General features: G+C 41.5%; 2 protein-coding genes across 2 annotated transcripts; both read right to left on the bottom strand.

The window, feature by feature from the left end:
• Positions 1 to 540: 540 nt before the first annotated feature.
• LOC5510555 (ras-related and estrogen-regulated growth inhibitor-like) lies at positions 541 to 4,378 on the bottom strand. The gene is made up of 4 exons (XM_048729514.1): positions 4,205 to 4,378; positions 2,017 to 2,090; positions 1,398 to 1,592; positions 541 to 1,159 (listed from the first exon to the last, which is right to left on the bottom strand). The coding sequence occupies exons 1-4, from the start codon at positions 4,230 to 4,232 to the stop codon at positions 977 to 979; spliced, it is 480 nt and encodes a 159-aa protein (XP_048585471.1). The 5' UTR covers positions 4,233 to 4,378; the 3' UTR covers positions 541 to 976.
• Positions 4,379 to 6,878: 2,500 nt separating this feature from the next.
• On the bottom strand, positions 6,879 to 13,748 carry LOC5510554 (aristaless-related homeobox protein). Its single transcript, XM_032379723.2, has 3 exons — positions 13,477 to 13,748; positions 12,864 to 13,108; positions 6,879 to 8,076 (listed from the first exon to the last, which is right to left on the bottom strand). The coding sequence occupies exons 1-3, from the start codon at positions 13,664 to 13,666 to the stop codon at positions 7,522 to 7,524; spliced, it is 990 nt and encodes a 329-aa protein (XP_032235614.1). The 5' UTR covers positions 13,667 to 13,748; the 3' UTR covers positions 6,879 to 7,521.
• Between the last annotated feature and the right edge of the window lie 1,839 nt (positions 13,749 to 15,587).

Here is a 15,587-nt window from a genome sequence, read left to right as displayed (position 1 = left end):
ATACATATTTTTGCCTTACACAATAATACATATTTTTGCCTTACACAATAATACATATTTTTGCCTTACACAATAATACATATTTTTGCCTTACACAATAATACATATTTTTGCCTTACACAATAATACATATTTTTGCCTTACACAATAATACATATTTTTGCCTTACACAATAATACATATTTTTGCCTTACACAATAATACATATTTTTGCCTTACACAATAATACATATTTTTGCCTTACACAATAATACATATTTTTGCCTTACACAATAATACATATTTTTGCCTTACACAATAATACATATTTTTGCCTAAGAATTTGACTGGGGTAGCCCGAAAAGGCAACGGAACAATCAACAGGGGAAGTTAAGCTGCATCCTTTTTTAATACAGTTATGAACTTTTCACGATTTTTTTATAACCTTAATTGGTATTTTATTGTGCCTACAATTTCCAAATTCTTTTTTTTCATTCTTCTTTGATGTGTCAGCCGTTGTAACACAGGGTGGCATTGTGACATTTTTATTATTATTTTTTATTTACATTTGAACCAAAAGTGCAAAATAGAGCAAGGAAATTACAAGTGTTGGCCTAAGTTTATTGCACTGATTAAGGAGAACCACTCTATGAGGACCTTAAAAATCTGGACAAGCGTTGCCTCTTGTTTTTTTTTCTATGAAATAATCTATCATTTTGGAAGATATCAGTATCCATAGGTTATTTCATGTCAGTAATAACTTCTTGCACAATTAGGATTTAAAGTCTGTTAGCTACTCACAGTGAAAGAAGTGACAGCCTTGTTTTATTTTTGGTGTAAGACCCCGGAATATCCCGGAGCCTAACAAAGTAGTTTTTGGCTATCGAGGCATCAATATGGCGATAACAGAAGGCTTTTGCTGATTCTTTTCAATAGTTTCGGGACTCGCATTTTTACCCATCAATATGGCGATAACAAAAGGCTCTTGCTATTTCTTCTAAATAGTTTCTCGACAGCACTCCTCAGGGGTCTGGGTGAAAGCGAGTACTTGCGCTCTTTCTTTTTCCGCAGTCCCTCCCGGTATAACTTTTCTAATTTGTTCGAAGCCTTCAGAGGCGGAAACTTCATAGAATGGACATTTGATCGCTTGCGCCATTTGACGGCCTTCAGTAGTTAGCACCTATATAAAACAAACAAAATTCGATTATTTATACCTTCCAAAAAAGAGTTATAAAAAGGCTTCCCGTGGGGTAAGCGATGATTAAAACTAAAGACCCCTTAGGTGCATTCCCGCTGTCAAAGGGTATTCTGCCCGAAGAATTCGCTCATTTGGAAAAAAGACATTTTCGAAAGTGTCTCACAGAAATCAAGGTAGAATCGTGTTAATTCTGGTTTCTATGCATGTACAAAGTGTATACCTTTCTCTTGTGTCCCAGGTCGTGTTTATTCGCGAGTAACACTATCACAGGTTTGGCTTCGATGGACGTCACCACATGGTAGTAGTTCCAGGCCGCGTGGAAATTTTCGCGGCTTGTGATAGAATAGATTAGCACGAAGGCATCTCCCCATGTCACGCGGTCCTCGAGCATGCGCTCACCACCGGCACCGCTGGGCTATAAGTAAAGGCGCGCGCAATAACTATTACAAGTATTTATTCAACAGACACAGGAAGTCTGGTAGTGGTCGAACAAACGGGCGGTCAATTCAGATAGGCAAATCATACGAACGCACACAAGCAAAGACTAACAGAGACACAGGGAAGGGCTGACTGACTGACGGACACAGGTAAGGGCTGACGGACACAGGTAAGGGCTGACAGACGAACGCACACAGGTAATGACGGACACAGAGAAGAGCTGACTGACGGACACAGGGGAGAGCTGACTGACGGACACAGGGGAGAGCTGACTGACGGACACAGGCAATGACTGAATTACGGACTCAGGGAAAGGCTGACTGACGGACACAACGAAGGACTGACTGACGGACACTGGGAAGGAAAGATAGTCGTTCGGTCACAGACAGAGGGATACTAACCAATGGTCCCGGGTCCAAAATCTCGCTATTCACGGTATTCTGGTAAATCTCTGACTGGTATTGGTACTTGAAATCTGACCAAACAGAAATCCTGTGTTAACCACAACGAGAATTTATGGTATTCGCATACGTCATATTCGAGTGATTAATTAAGATTAATCTCGGCGAAATTATTCGAGGGCAACCAAGACATTTCCATCTCCCTACGAATCGGACCTTCCGATATCGTAAAGAAACGACATACGGTACGGCACGGTAGCGTACATATAAGGCTATACGGTACGGCACGGTAGCGTACATAAAAGGCTATACGGTACGGCACGGTAGACGGTACGGCACGGTAGACGGCACGGCACGGTAGCGTACATATAGAAAGGCATCCAGCTTGGGAACACAGGGCGTCGAGGTCAGCATAATGATGATGATGTTTATTGGTACCATATAACTTTACATAACGTTACATAGGTTGTTTCAACCAATAAATGTCTATGCTTCCTTTCCTTATTATATTTCCTTTTTTCCTTTCCTTATACACATACACAGAAAAATGTGCGAGATGCGCGAGAACGACGCGGAACAAGGCCAGGGGAGGGTAGGGGGGAAGGGTAGGAGGCGGTAGGGGGGAGGGTAAGGGGGCGGTAGGGGGGATGGTAGGAGCAGTAGAGAAGGCCTCCCACGCCACCGTACGCTGCCCTCGAAGCCCTGGGTTCCCGGGGATGGTACATATTTCCCCTTGTGACGAGTCGTACTCTCCGATGAAGCGCTTGGTCGCAAATCTCACAGCTACAGCTTTAGACACAGGAAAAATCTAATTATGGCAAATGTAAAATGATAGATAACAAGGAATGTAATAGATCATATTGCCTTTACCCTTTTCAACTCCCGACCCCACTTTTCTAAACTACAACCCGTCAACTCCCTCGTGAGTTGACCCTTCACGAGTCTCTCTCATCAGATGGACACTCAAGACATGTAGGGTGAGATCCACTTATTATATTTGCAGATATTTGCAGCAGTTTCTTGTATCTTATTATTAGGTCATTAGTATTGGAAATGGGGCATTTTCCCCTACCCATTCTCCGTTCTGCAGAAGAGGCAAAGAGAAATACTATCAGACTATGGAGCCCTGTTTTAAAACATTGCTTTGAACAAGCAAACTCTGCCTTTATTAAGAGGCGCTACCAAAGGCTTTATCGGCCTTTGTGAATAGCGAAAACACATCGCTCACATGCCAAAAGTGCGAGGCTGATTTTGACCTTATCAATGTAATGGGTGTCCTTATTTAAGTCGTACTTTTTTTTACCGTATTGGTTAGCGAGGCAAGAACATGTTTAAGGAGCAGATGACGTCAAATCAAATATCAATTTTATAAAAAAAGACGATTATTTATCCCTTTAATAATAGCGTGATTTAGTTTAAGTAGATGGGGTAAGCTTTAACAAACCTAAGGGCTTAGTAAAGTTGAATAGAGACGCCGAAGAAGCGATGAATCAGCTCTATATAACGGATGAATAGATACATATAGAAATGATGAATACGTGCATTTTGTCGTTGGTTTAGTTCGATGGATCCAAGACAAAAATCCCTAATTTACACACAGTCCATCTCTACGATATTTATGATCTCTACAATCTGGACCAATAAACATTTTTTTACAAATTTAAAACAAAATGTTTAAAAAATTCAAAATGAGTAGGAACGCCTTATCGGCGGCATGCAGTGAACACCTCACTAATGACTTGTAATCCCATACACATAAGACTAGAATTGCACGTTCCGTGCACAACAAATAACTGGAAAATTATACCACACAGAACACTTTTGCCTGTTTACACCATCCAGTTATTCCTTGTGGTCGAGTGCATGTATTACGGATGGTTTGCAAATGTATGGCTCCGTAACAAAACCGCTAAGAAGTATTAACGTATATTTACTAAGCGCTACTAGCCACCACTATAACTGCTCGTTGAAGGTATTTTACACATGTCAAAGACAAATGACATGACTTTGGAGAATACATAGATTTTGGTTAGATTTGTAAACTATATTAAACGAGAAGTTGGTGGTGGCTGGTAGCGCTTAGTAAATACCACTTTAGTGAATATATGTAAATAAAAATGGTAAGAAGGTTAAATATAAATGGTAAGGAGGTTTCCCTCTCTTCGCCAGTGTCCATACGTGTTTTTACCTGATTTGCCTACTTGTTTAGCTCCCATCAGAACAAGCTACCGTGGCTTTTTTCACTTTGTGTTTTTTTTAAAGCTTCATGAAGTGTATTTTCCTTTGATCGTAGTGAAGCTGCCGGCAAGAAACAGAATATCAACTTCAATTTTAATTACTTTTGAAGTTATTTCAAAACACTAATCACTTGGGTTTGTTGACTGACGGATAATCTATATAAACAGTGGTTATATTATGTTCATGGGGGAGGGGACAGGATTGGAATGTCCATCATTCTTACGATCATCCACATTTATCAACTTTTTAGTTAAACGTATTCGTGAAAAGGCTGCTGCCAGCAATGCCGGCTCTGTTTACACATCATGTCATGTCGCAAACATTTCCGAGCCTAGCTTTCCCAACAGGTTGGCGCTATTTGCACAAGGCCAGTACTTTATGTAAGGTGGGGGGATGGGTGGGGGGGGGGGGGGGTGGGTAGGCGGGATGCGTGGGGTGGGATGAGTGGGTGGGATGGGTGGGCGGGATGGGTGGGAGGGATGGGTGGGGGGGGGGATGGGTGGGAGCAAGGGGCCAGGGTGAGGTGGGGGCAAGTCAAGGGGGGGGGGGGGTGGAGAGAGGCGGAAGAGGTGGAAGGAAGCGAGGGGGCATATAGTATAGACTGTTCTTGCTGTGCGATTGCTTAAGGTGAGCCATGAGCCAGCATTGTGGGGTTCCCTCATTAGCATTCTGCAATACCTAATCCAGGCCATACAATCATAGTAAGTACACGTGCACCGTTATCCCTAAATACCAGACTGTTCGTATCATGATCATACGGGCAATCCTAGTACACGTGCACCGTTATCCCTAAATATCAGACTGTTCATATCATGATCATACGGGCAAAACTTGGTTAACGCATAGTTCAAGCGTTTATCCTGCTAGAATAATAATAATAATAATAATAATAATAATAATAATAATAATAATAATAATAATAATAATAATAATAATAATAATAATAATAATAATAATAATAACAAAAATAATAACAACAACAACAATAATAATAATAATAATAATAATAATAATAATAATAATAATAATAATAATAATAATAATAATAATAATAATAATAATAATAATCAATTCTGCAATGGATTTATTACCCACATCTGGAAGTGCTTGAGTAGCTTCTCACGTGACACTTAGAAAGCAGCAGAAAAGAAACACTGGCGCTCGGGATTCCTGTGGTGATGCGTCGAGCGGGTCTCTCTTTCCTTTTTTTCCGCTTTTGGCATTGTCCCCTCCCCCCTTAACAACATGCCATAACAAAGGAATTTGTCGACCACAGGAATCCCGAGTCTCGGTTTCTAATGTTCAGAGACGCCTGCGGAGGAGGCTACCTTTATTTTTCATGACTTTACTTGTTACGCACATGGAAGCTCGACTAGATCTCATTAATATCTCAGTCCCTTCGTCATCGGGTGATAGAAACAGATAAAGTGCAACACATCACGCGAGGCGCTTATTCGGAGGAGGAGCTTTTTCCTTTATTCATATTTTTTCCTCTTATGCGAGACGCTTATTTTTCCTCGTAGGCGGAGAGGCGCTTATTGAAGAAGCGCTTTTTCATATCTTTCCACTTAGGCGGATGGGCGCTTATTGAAGAAGCGCTTTTTCATTACTTTCCTCTTAGGCGGAGAGGCCCATATTGAAGAAGCGCTTTTTAATAACTTCCTCTTAGGCGGAGAGGCGCTTATTGAAGAAGCGCTTTTTTGTATCTTTCCTCTTAGGCGGAGAGGCGCTTATTCGAGTCTACGGTACGAAGTCTTGTGGCGGTGGGCTGTATAGATTTGTGATGCCTGGTATAACGGATTTTATATGTGTGGTGTAACTGATTTGTTATGTGTGGTATAACGGATTTGTTATGTGTGGTATAACGGATTTGTTATGTGTGGTATAACGGATTTGTGATGCCTGGTATAACGGATTTGTTATGTGTGGTATAACGGATTTGTGATGTGTGCTGGTCGTTCTGTTAAGGTCTAGGAGTTCTATTAATTGAAAGACTGGTTGTAGAAGTGTTGATTGTGTTGTGGTTTTGGTGGTGTAATGGTGACTGGTTGTAGAAGTGTTGTGTTGTGGTTTTGGTGGTGTAATGGTGACTGGTTGTAGAAGTGTTGTGTTGTGGTTTTGGTGGTGTAATGGTGACTGGTTGTAGAAGTGTTGTGTTGTGGTTTTGGTGGTGTAATGGTGACTGGTTGTAGAAGTGTTGTGTTGTGGTTTTGGTGGTGTAATGGTGACTGGTTGTAGAAGTGTGTGTTGTGGTTTTGGTGGTGTAATGGTGACTGGTTGTAGAAGTGTTGTGTTATGGTTTTGGTGGTGTAATGGTGACTGGTTGTAGAAGTGTTGATTGTGTTGTGGTTTTGGTGGTGTAATGGTGACTGTTATGTTTGGCTGTGGAGGTTTGGCCGCCACTTGCCCTCTCTTTTGTATTCGTTCGTCATGCTTTCTCTGCGGCTAGAGTAGTTGAGGTATTCTGTCATACAAGATGGAGTAAAGATTCTTGTCAGTTATATGGATGTAGTCCCTGTTGGTGGAGTAGAGATGGTTGTCGTTGCGTGGAAATTTCCGAGGATTGATAGCTGTTTTAGAGTAAAATACTCTTATTTAAGGGGCTGTCCGTCGTGAGGAGAAAGCAAAAATGTACTTTTATTGTTTTCATGACTTTAATCCAATATCAAACACATTAAAAAATACAATCCATAAATTCATATAATAATGTTTAAACATTAATTAAATATAAACAACAGTATAAATGTGAAAAGAAAGTAAGAAGTGAATGGCGTATGCGCCTTGTCAGTTTCAACATTATCTATAGGGAGATCACGGACGTCAGGAAAGCTCCTACGATTTGCATCAATCACACAACATAATCTATAGAATTCTGATGAACCCGCTCATCTTGTTTACCCCTTCCAAGACCCGTTCACAACCAATAAATTCTTGAGAGTAAACAATCACAGTACCTGGCTTTCTTTGAAAACAAAAATATTTTCGAACTTTGGGAGTCCTTTGGCGCGTTAAAGTAGAGATGAGCTGGGTCGGGAGTACTATGGCCCCCAGGACGTCCCGTTCGTCACAACACTCCACAGCTATATGTTTCTTATAAGTTGATAAATGAGTAGCCGTGGCAAGAATCAACAAGCTCCAAATTAAATATAAAATTCAAGCTAGGAAGGAATGTATCGTTGATGGCTTATAGTATGCTAGGAAGGAATGTATCATTGATAGCTTATCGTATGCAATTATGTATAAACCAAGTCTATAGGAGGCATGGAGTTAAACGTCTGCTCTCATGTTAAAACTTCTAACCATCTCCATGGCAACCGAATGTTCTTTAGCCTTAAGTCGTAGCGCGGCAATACTAGAGGTCTGTCGTTCGCCATTCGGCCCTTTCTCCCGCTCTTCGTGGCACGCCTGCGAGCCGTGTGTGTCAGCGGGTGAATGAGAGGCGCGAGGAGACGGCGGAAGCACTGGAGAAACCTGATTGGGTGATCGCGGGGACTGGGACGATATTGTGACGTTAGGGTGTGGTCCTCGCCCAAGCGATGACGTCATGCTGATACTGTGCTGAGATGGAAAAGAGGTTCTACCCGGCATGCTTTGCGGCGCTTGACCGTGGAGGACTGCAGCGTAGCTCGGTAGACTCATGTGCGGCGGCAGCGACCCCGACCCAGTCCCCACTGGGCTCATGTTGGGTGCGTTGCCACGCGGCCACGAGGAGGGCTGGATCTGGTCGTATATGGACGTGGGGCCCATGCCTCTTACGGGGACTGGGACTTGAGTAAAGCGCTCTCGCTTGCGCCACTTCGCGCGGCGATTTTGAAACCAAACCTGACAAGAACAAGGCAATTAATGCTAGCATTGAAACCAAACCCGACAAGAGCAAGGCAATTTATGCTAGCATTGAAACCAAACCCGACAAGAGCAAGGCAATTAATGCTAGCATCGAAACCAAACCTGACAAGAGCAAGGCAATTTATGCTAGCATTGAAACCAAACCCGACAAGAGCAAGGCAATTAATTCTAGCATTTTTACGAATAACCTCTACTCAAACCCAGCTATTAGAAAATCTTATTTTAATATGTTAAATATAAAACAAAATTGACAATACAAAATTGAACAAAATTGAACAATAGGTGCCTGGGCACCTTTTGAGAGAACTGAGTGCTAAGCGCGGATATGTCATTTGTTCAGTCTCATGAAAATCATTCTTGCTTATTGCGTAATCGTCAAAAAATTAATACTCCTGAGTCGCAATAAATTTTTCGCAGATGTGAAGCTCACGGGCGTTAACATGCGTTGACGATTCGACAACCGCGATTGCTCTCGAAAGTTCGCCACTATTGTCTAAATACAACGAAAAATGATGGCTCTCATAAAAATTAGAGATACAGTACATAGAAACACTGTTATTGGAATCGCATGACGCGCCTATTTCGGTGGAATGAATTTATTTCACATTAGATAATCAGCGGCTAATCGGCAAGCCATACTTAGCGTGGACGAGGTGCCTGAATAATGTGTTTATCAGTCTCATGTGTTAATTATCCGGGTAAAGAGAGATATCACGAGCCTTAGCACTAACGCCATGGGAGATAACTAGCTGCATTAATGGTCATCAAATCATTTACATACCTTCTTTATAATTAGGCTCGAAATAGTATATATGACAGGAGTAAGAAAGTGAATAAAGAGATGAAAAAAAAAATAATACAAATATGATTTCTGTCTGTCAAAGATTCACTGCTCGTCTAGGGATTTTAGGTCAAATTTAGCTTTCTTTTATTCTTATGTAGATAAGAGTTTGATCTTTTTTTATAACTTTTCGTCTTTTTTAGTTCAGCCTTTTACTTCATATTCTCATCTCTAGAAAACAGCATCCCTGGATTCGATTATAACAAATCCTTGGCCAACATACGATATCATCAGTCTCATTGAGGCACGCGATGCTGTAGTGCAAAGTCGCCATCACATTAGCGGGTCACATTGAATTCGGACTCGCCGAACCAATATTTTTAAAAGAAATTTTTGCGGGTTATACTTAAGATCTAAAGCGATTTTTAAACGACGCATACAGCTAAGTATTGGAATAGTGTTTCTATCTTTTTATTTTTCGAAAGACTAATCAGTTTTATACACGAAAGCTCAGTTTTTCATCTTTATCAAGAGAGACGGATGGCTCTAGTGGTGCGTGGTAACGAGAGACACATTGCGACGCGAGTGTTTTCCTTTAGTCTTAAAAAGCGTTAGTAAACACCAGATGGAAAGTTTCTAAGACTTGATGCATATCAGATTTGCGAGGTTGAGTGCGTGGGGTTTACTACACACATGTGTGTGCCTTGCACAGCGGGGCGTTAACCCCTAAAAGCGTCCGATGTGGACAATATGGCGGCCATGTGATCTGCGATGTGCGCCTATACGTATGGCGAAAAACAACTAAAAGAACGACACCCTCTTTGTATCAGCATCCGAAGATAGTCTTTTTCGCCTACAAGACCAAGAGGCAGTTTGAAGGCAAAGACCCATGCAGCATACAGGAGGAATAGCGGATATAGCCACGGGCAAATACCGGAGAGATATCGAGTAGAATAAAATATGATTGCTTCCCCTTCACGCGCATTCTTGCAAACAAAAATGGGATCTTTTCTGTATGTAAGAGTCACTCACCTTCTAAATAGCCTAATAAAGCCACATTAAAACACAGCGCCCCATGCGGGCATGAGCGTTAGCCGCATTTTAAGGTATTATTTGGTAAACAGAACATGCCATTTCTCGCGCATAAAACACTTTTAGGCGGACATAATATAAACAGACCATAAAAAATCTGTTGTTTAATTTACGAAACGAGCAGTTAACAGTTTAAACAAATTGACAGAGCGACTTCAACGAGAAGCATCTGGATTTGCCGAGTAAGGGATGACGGCCCTTTGAGCTTACCGATGTCCATACACTACGGGGTTGGAAGGGTAGATAGCACAAGTCGTGGTCTGACCAGCCGAAAATCACCACGATAGTAAAATACAAACAAAATATTTTATATATAGTGCCCGGGATAATTTGTTTGATTAAAAAAAGCATTTATATTATCTTTTACTTTTTGTACTAGTTTCTTACCCAAATAAACCAAATAATGAGAAAAGAGAAGAGAACAAAAAGCAATTCGAGCACGATAAAAAAATATCAATTTCAACTCCTAACACACACCTAAAACGCTAGAAATACCAGGACTTCCAAAATCACAAATCCCATTGTTCTTATCGCAATTCCTGGAGAACAATGAAAAAAATGCATTTTTTTTTTCAGACAAAAATAGCTTTACTGTGAGAAATTGCCTTTTAATGACGGCTGTGGTAGTAAAAACGGATGTAGTGTGCTCTGCCCTTGGAAGGAAATCCAAAACCTGTGGCTGGAGCGAAAAACGTACAAGTTCTCGTGAGGATTTACAAATTAAAAATGCGTTGAACTTCTTGGAAAAATGCACTTCGAGGCGCGGTGCGTTGTACAGTACCCTCTGTACTTCCATGGCGCATTCGTTAGAGAAACGTTTATTTTGGAATAACCATTACATTACCAGCTAATTGTATAATTGATGGCACAAGGTTTTCGACAATTTGTAAATGAAATAAATAGAATTTAAGAGGTCGCACATTGCAGCATTTAATGTAACTAAATTATTGGATTATAACGGCGTTTTGTGAATCTCTAGGGAGCCATTGGGAAGGGTACAATCAAGCCACGCGAAACAAATTATCGGGAGAGTTCGTGCAGCGACTATACCGACTATTGATGGCGAATTCGCTAGCAAAGAATACAGAAATGTGGCCCATCTACTTAAGAAAAGAGAACAAATGAGTTATTACTGGAAAACCAAGTCTTTTAAGCGAGGAAGAGCGATGACTAACGTCTGAGTTATGTAAGCTATCTTTTTTTCTAGTTAGTAAAGGAATTCTTTTATAAGTAAAAATAGGTTATATAAATCGTGAAGAGAGTAAAAGAAGTCGGACAATTTTTATTTTATCATCTGCAGGTTTAGTTCTCAGAAGTAACAGCGACAAGGAAACGACAAGCAGGAGTTGTATCTTACAGTTAGAAGAAACTTAGCCAAGGAGACAAGAATGCAAATCGCTTAACAAAGCGTCTTTTTCAGCAAAGTATACACAGTAGTGCAAAACACTATAAACTATAGGTAATTCTGCGTTCAGACAAATAATCTATACTTAGTATTCAAGGTAAAAAAGGATTTATTTATAAACTATACGTAATCCTGTGCTCAGATAACTATGCTCTCAGTGCGCAAAGTAAAAACATGAAGGTATTTGCAGAAGACTCATTTTTTTTTCCGAAGTTTGATCTGTGTCCGCGAAGCTAGGTTCATGATCAGAAGAAAGGAATAATCTAGGGATGTCTCCAGAGGAAAAAATCATTATCTTTATTTTCAAACAATCGATATAATCGCGATTAAAACTAATCAGCTGATGCTATCAACTTGTAAACAAATAGTGATTAGTGATTTGGGTGATGTAGTCAGAAGAAGTAGCTTTATGTTGTTTATGAAAATGAATAATAATTCCTTACTGAAAAAATCTACACAGAACAAATTAAAGGACTCTAACTAAAAACTTAATAAATAAACAACAAGTAAATGTCATAGCTAGAATGGCTACAGTTTTATGGAATTTCTATTTTATTTTCTGTTAGTCTTTTGGTCAATGAAATTTCCCTCAATAAGACAAGCCGTAGCTGAGATCTTCGCCAGATATCGGCCTAGCAACAACTGCGGCACCGAAATACTAGAATTAGAGCAGTAAATTGATAATTGACATTCTGTGTTTGAAGAGAACACTTTGTCATGTGATGGATAGCCTTATCCAGAATAAAAATGTAAAGATTTTACTCAACGATCCACCACCCGTGAAAGTGTACCCAAACGCAAATCCAAACACACTATTTTGGTTAGCTTGGGAGAATAGAGGCTCTTTCCTTCGGCAGCTGTAGGTGAATTTTCCTCTGAAAGTTGTTTACGAAGACGTTTCTATCCTTTTATCTAGCCGAGACGTTTTACGTTATCTAGACTTCGTTAGCGACAAGACCGCGAACGCACTTGGGTAGAGATCAACGGTAAACGCTTTCAGTTTTCACGCGGCAAGCAGACGAGAAATCCCAGTCACGTACAACATGGCAAGCAAATGTAAGCCGATGATCAATAATCCGTCTTTTTCAGTGAATTTAGCAAGCGTAAGGGGTATTTCCTAAAACCCTCTTCCATTGAGAATGATTCTCCGGGAAAGAGAATAATCGCATTTGTTGAAATGTAAACACGGGCCAAACATAATGGGCACGATAGTGATACGCAGTCGAGTTTACCGACATTGCGGGAAAATACACTCACGTAATCTGCTATTCGCATCTCTTACTTATCCATAACAGTACTCCAAATAAAACATAATTAAATTAATCGTGAATCGATTGCGTGGATCACATTAATAACATTACAACAAATTGCTCTTCACTGGCTAGGACAAGCGGTCAAGTGGATGAGACTGGATATGTTTGGCCCGTGTCGCGCCGTCTTTAGAGTGTTTAGATAGAGGCGCGCGTGTTATTGTTTGTTTTGTACCTGGACTCTGGCCTCCGTAAGTGCGCAGCGGAGTGCTAGCTGTTCCCGGGTGTACACATCAGGGTAGTGGGTCTTCTGGAACACGCGCTCCATCTCTTCAAGCTGGTACGCTGTGAACGTGGTACGATTTCGACGCTTCTTTCTCTTCGGCGCGGAATCCCCGCTATCTGAGTCCATATCGGAGCAATCCTGGGTATTATGTGTGAGCTTGGCGGAGGGAGAGAGCTCTGACGGGTATTTTTCCTCTGATGGCAAACACAACGATACCTCGTAAGCTATGGGAATTCAATTACGGGGCATTTACCCTTAGCTCGATCAGGGGCAGTTTACGCTTTTATTTCCGGGGGTAGTGTTACGGTGTGTGTAAGACCCTAGTAATCACCTCCACAGCAAGCTACCATTAGACACTTTTGCTAGCATTTCACCTCCATATAAATAACCACGAGGCGATCAATGCAAATACGGCGCTACGAGCCCATCAAACCTGTAAGGCCCACCATACCATGTGTCGTGCTAATCCAAGCGCGCTTCTGTTCAAGAGGGCTTTGCATGATCGGGTTTGCTGTACGGGCCATGCTTGTAGTGGTGCTTTGTAGTAAATGCTCTAGTTTACCTGGCGTATCGGGCTGTGTAGGCATATGTTGTAGAGGGACAGATCCAGCCTCTTGCACCTGGGGCCGTACCGGGACTTCCCTGGAGTGCATAGACTGCAGTGCCGCTGAACAATGGGGCGGCAGCGATGGGTATTGCTGCAGCTTTCTCGCCTGTCCTATGGACGATACAAAATCAGAAAATTTCTCCATGTTTACGAGCGCGCGCGCGTTTTCCTAGCTGAACCGGTTTCGCTATTCGACTGAGTATCCGTCCCACGCTCAACGACAACACTTAATAAGAAGGAAATCAGTTGTGTGCGAGTGACGAGAGATTGTGCTGACATGCGACATACCCTTCTGCCAATCACACACCCTTTTATATCACCAAATACCAGACCGACCAATCGCCGTACACGTCTTAGTTCAAGCTTGCAATTAAGATTTTCGCAATGTCATAAAATTGATAGCGGCGATAAGAAGTTACATGTCGCTTGCGAGGGTAGAGAAATGGTACAGAGCCCCCCCTTGTGCGCAACGCTAGAAAACCAACACGACCTTTGCTATTGTTACCCGCGCCTGTAACGAGTTTGATTTATTCGCATCGCACTTGGGGGTGATTGTCATTTGAGGCGGACACATCGCCGCAAGCCTGTCTTGTATAAACGCGTGCTTTACGCAGAGGGCTCCCTTTGCTCAAAGGGGCCGATATTCCGGTGCTGTCAGATGTCATTCCCGAATATAGCCATCTGGTACGCACTCTGCTGGTGAAGTAACCCACTAGCAAACTACTCGTACTGCACGGGGCAGCTTTTTGTTGGCTATCGCAGCCTTTTCGCAATCCGCGATCTCGCCAAGAGTACTCCTTATTCTAACCAATTAATGGCTGTTTTATAACCCTGTAATTTGTTTCTTGGTCTTATTAACCTCGCTAATACTGTACTTAGCAGGAATATAAATATTTATAATTTATCTAATCTTTGCTAAATGTCAGCGCTGCGATACGGTACGAAGTTGATAGCTTCCAAATCACAAATGTCAAGCCGCACTGTACACCGCACTCTAGAGAAGAAGAAGGCGCCAACACAAGCGGTAAGTCACCCGCTGACTTCGCTGTTGTGAGGAACAGAGGTGTGAATCGCCTTTGAAGTCACCGAACACCCCAGTGGACTCGGGTGCAAACCTTTCATCTGTCAAAGGCGATATATCTGAGGGTATTTTTATCAGTTCGCCCGTGGCGGACGGCAGAACAAGGTACACATACTCGAGGGCGTGGCCTATGACATGGGGTCAACAGAGGGCAATGCGGCGATTATCGAGAGAAATATACGAACTCGGTTACGTTCTCCTCCTAGTGTACATGAAGGGTCCTTGATTCAACCGAGTGAGTTTCCTGCTTTTGAATCCCGAAGGATCCCGGCCTGGATGTGGTCACAAACCAGAAGCATGTTGTTTGTTGTTTGACAGCTACTTGTGCACACGGTCATCTGCTGATAATGATAAGTCTAAAGTAAAACAGGATAATCGTCCAACGTTTACGGCGAAAAAGTCTTAATGAGTGTAAAAAAGTGATAAATTGGTTAAAATCATTGCAGTGATAATTTGTAGGTTGGGGATTCTACTTGCGCCCACAAATTCTCGAGGCGTTAATTAATTCATGGTCATCTATTAAAATAATTGACTACTAAAATTGACGGCAAATAATTTGATGATGTTAAAAATAATACAGATTGACAGACACGAAGTCGCTGGTTTATAAGGCAAGTAAACTTGCTTCTATTTTGGAATCTTTTTTGACACAAAAGAAAAGCTTTGACGGCGAGATATCTAACAATTCCATCTTGTACAAGCAACAGCCCTAAAACACATGAAGCACTGGAGTCTCAAGGTTTATGCGCCTGATAACAGGAATACCTCCCCTACCCCCTAGATATGCGCCTGCAAAAAAGCCCATAAAAACATAAAAGGTTTTGTAACACAGAAAACACTTTTTTATACGAGCAAAGCCACGCGCTGTTACACTGTAAAAAAGCATGCCTGTACAAGCGCTATAAAAGCATTGTTTATTTTAATTATCGGTACCACATTCGATTCGTCTAAGCTTTTGACGTCATAATTCACAGTACAATGTATA

Source organism: Nematostella vectensis, chromosome 6 (genome assembly GCF_932526225.1).
Source record: "Nematostella vectensis chromosome 6, jaNemVect1.1, whole genome shotgun sequence".
Classification (NCBI taxonomy): Eukaryota; Metazoa; Cnidaria; class Anthozoa; order Actiniaria; family Edwardsiidae; genus Nematostella; species Nematostella vectensis.
Note: the sequence above shows the minus strand (reverse complement) of the source record. Positions and strands in the feature narration are given on the sequence as shown.

Bases quoted from the DNA above. Each gene is read 5' to 3' on its own strand.
- LOC5510554 (XM_032379723.2), bottom strand. From the start codon at position 13,666: ATGGAGAAATTTTCTGATTTTGTATCGTCCATAGGACAGGCGAGAAAG. The intron at 13,109-13,476 runs GTAAACTAGAGC...GTTTGCCATCAG, and splicing joins TACACAGCCCGATACGCCAG to AGGAAAAATACCCGTCAGAG. The intron at 8,077-12,863 runs GTACAAAACAAA...TGTTCTTGTCAG, and splicing joins TTACGGAGGCCAGAGTCCAG to GTTTGGTTTCAAAATCGCCG.
- LOC5510555 (XM_048729514.1), bottom strand. From the start codon at position 4,232: ATGGGAGCTAAACAAGTAGGCAAATCAG. The intron at 2,091-4,204 runs GTAAAAACACGT...CTGTTTGGTCAG, and splicing joins TAAACAAGTAGGCAAATCAG to ATTTCAAGTACCAATACCAG. The intron at 1,593-2,016 runs GTTAGTATCCCT...CTTTACTTATAG, and splicing joins TTTTGGACCCGGGACCATTG to CCCAGCGGTGCCGGTGGTGA.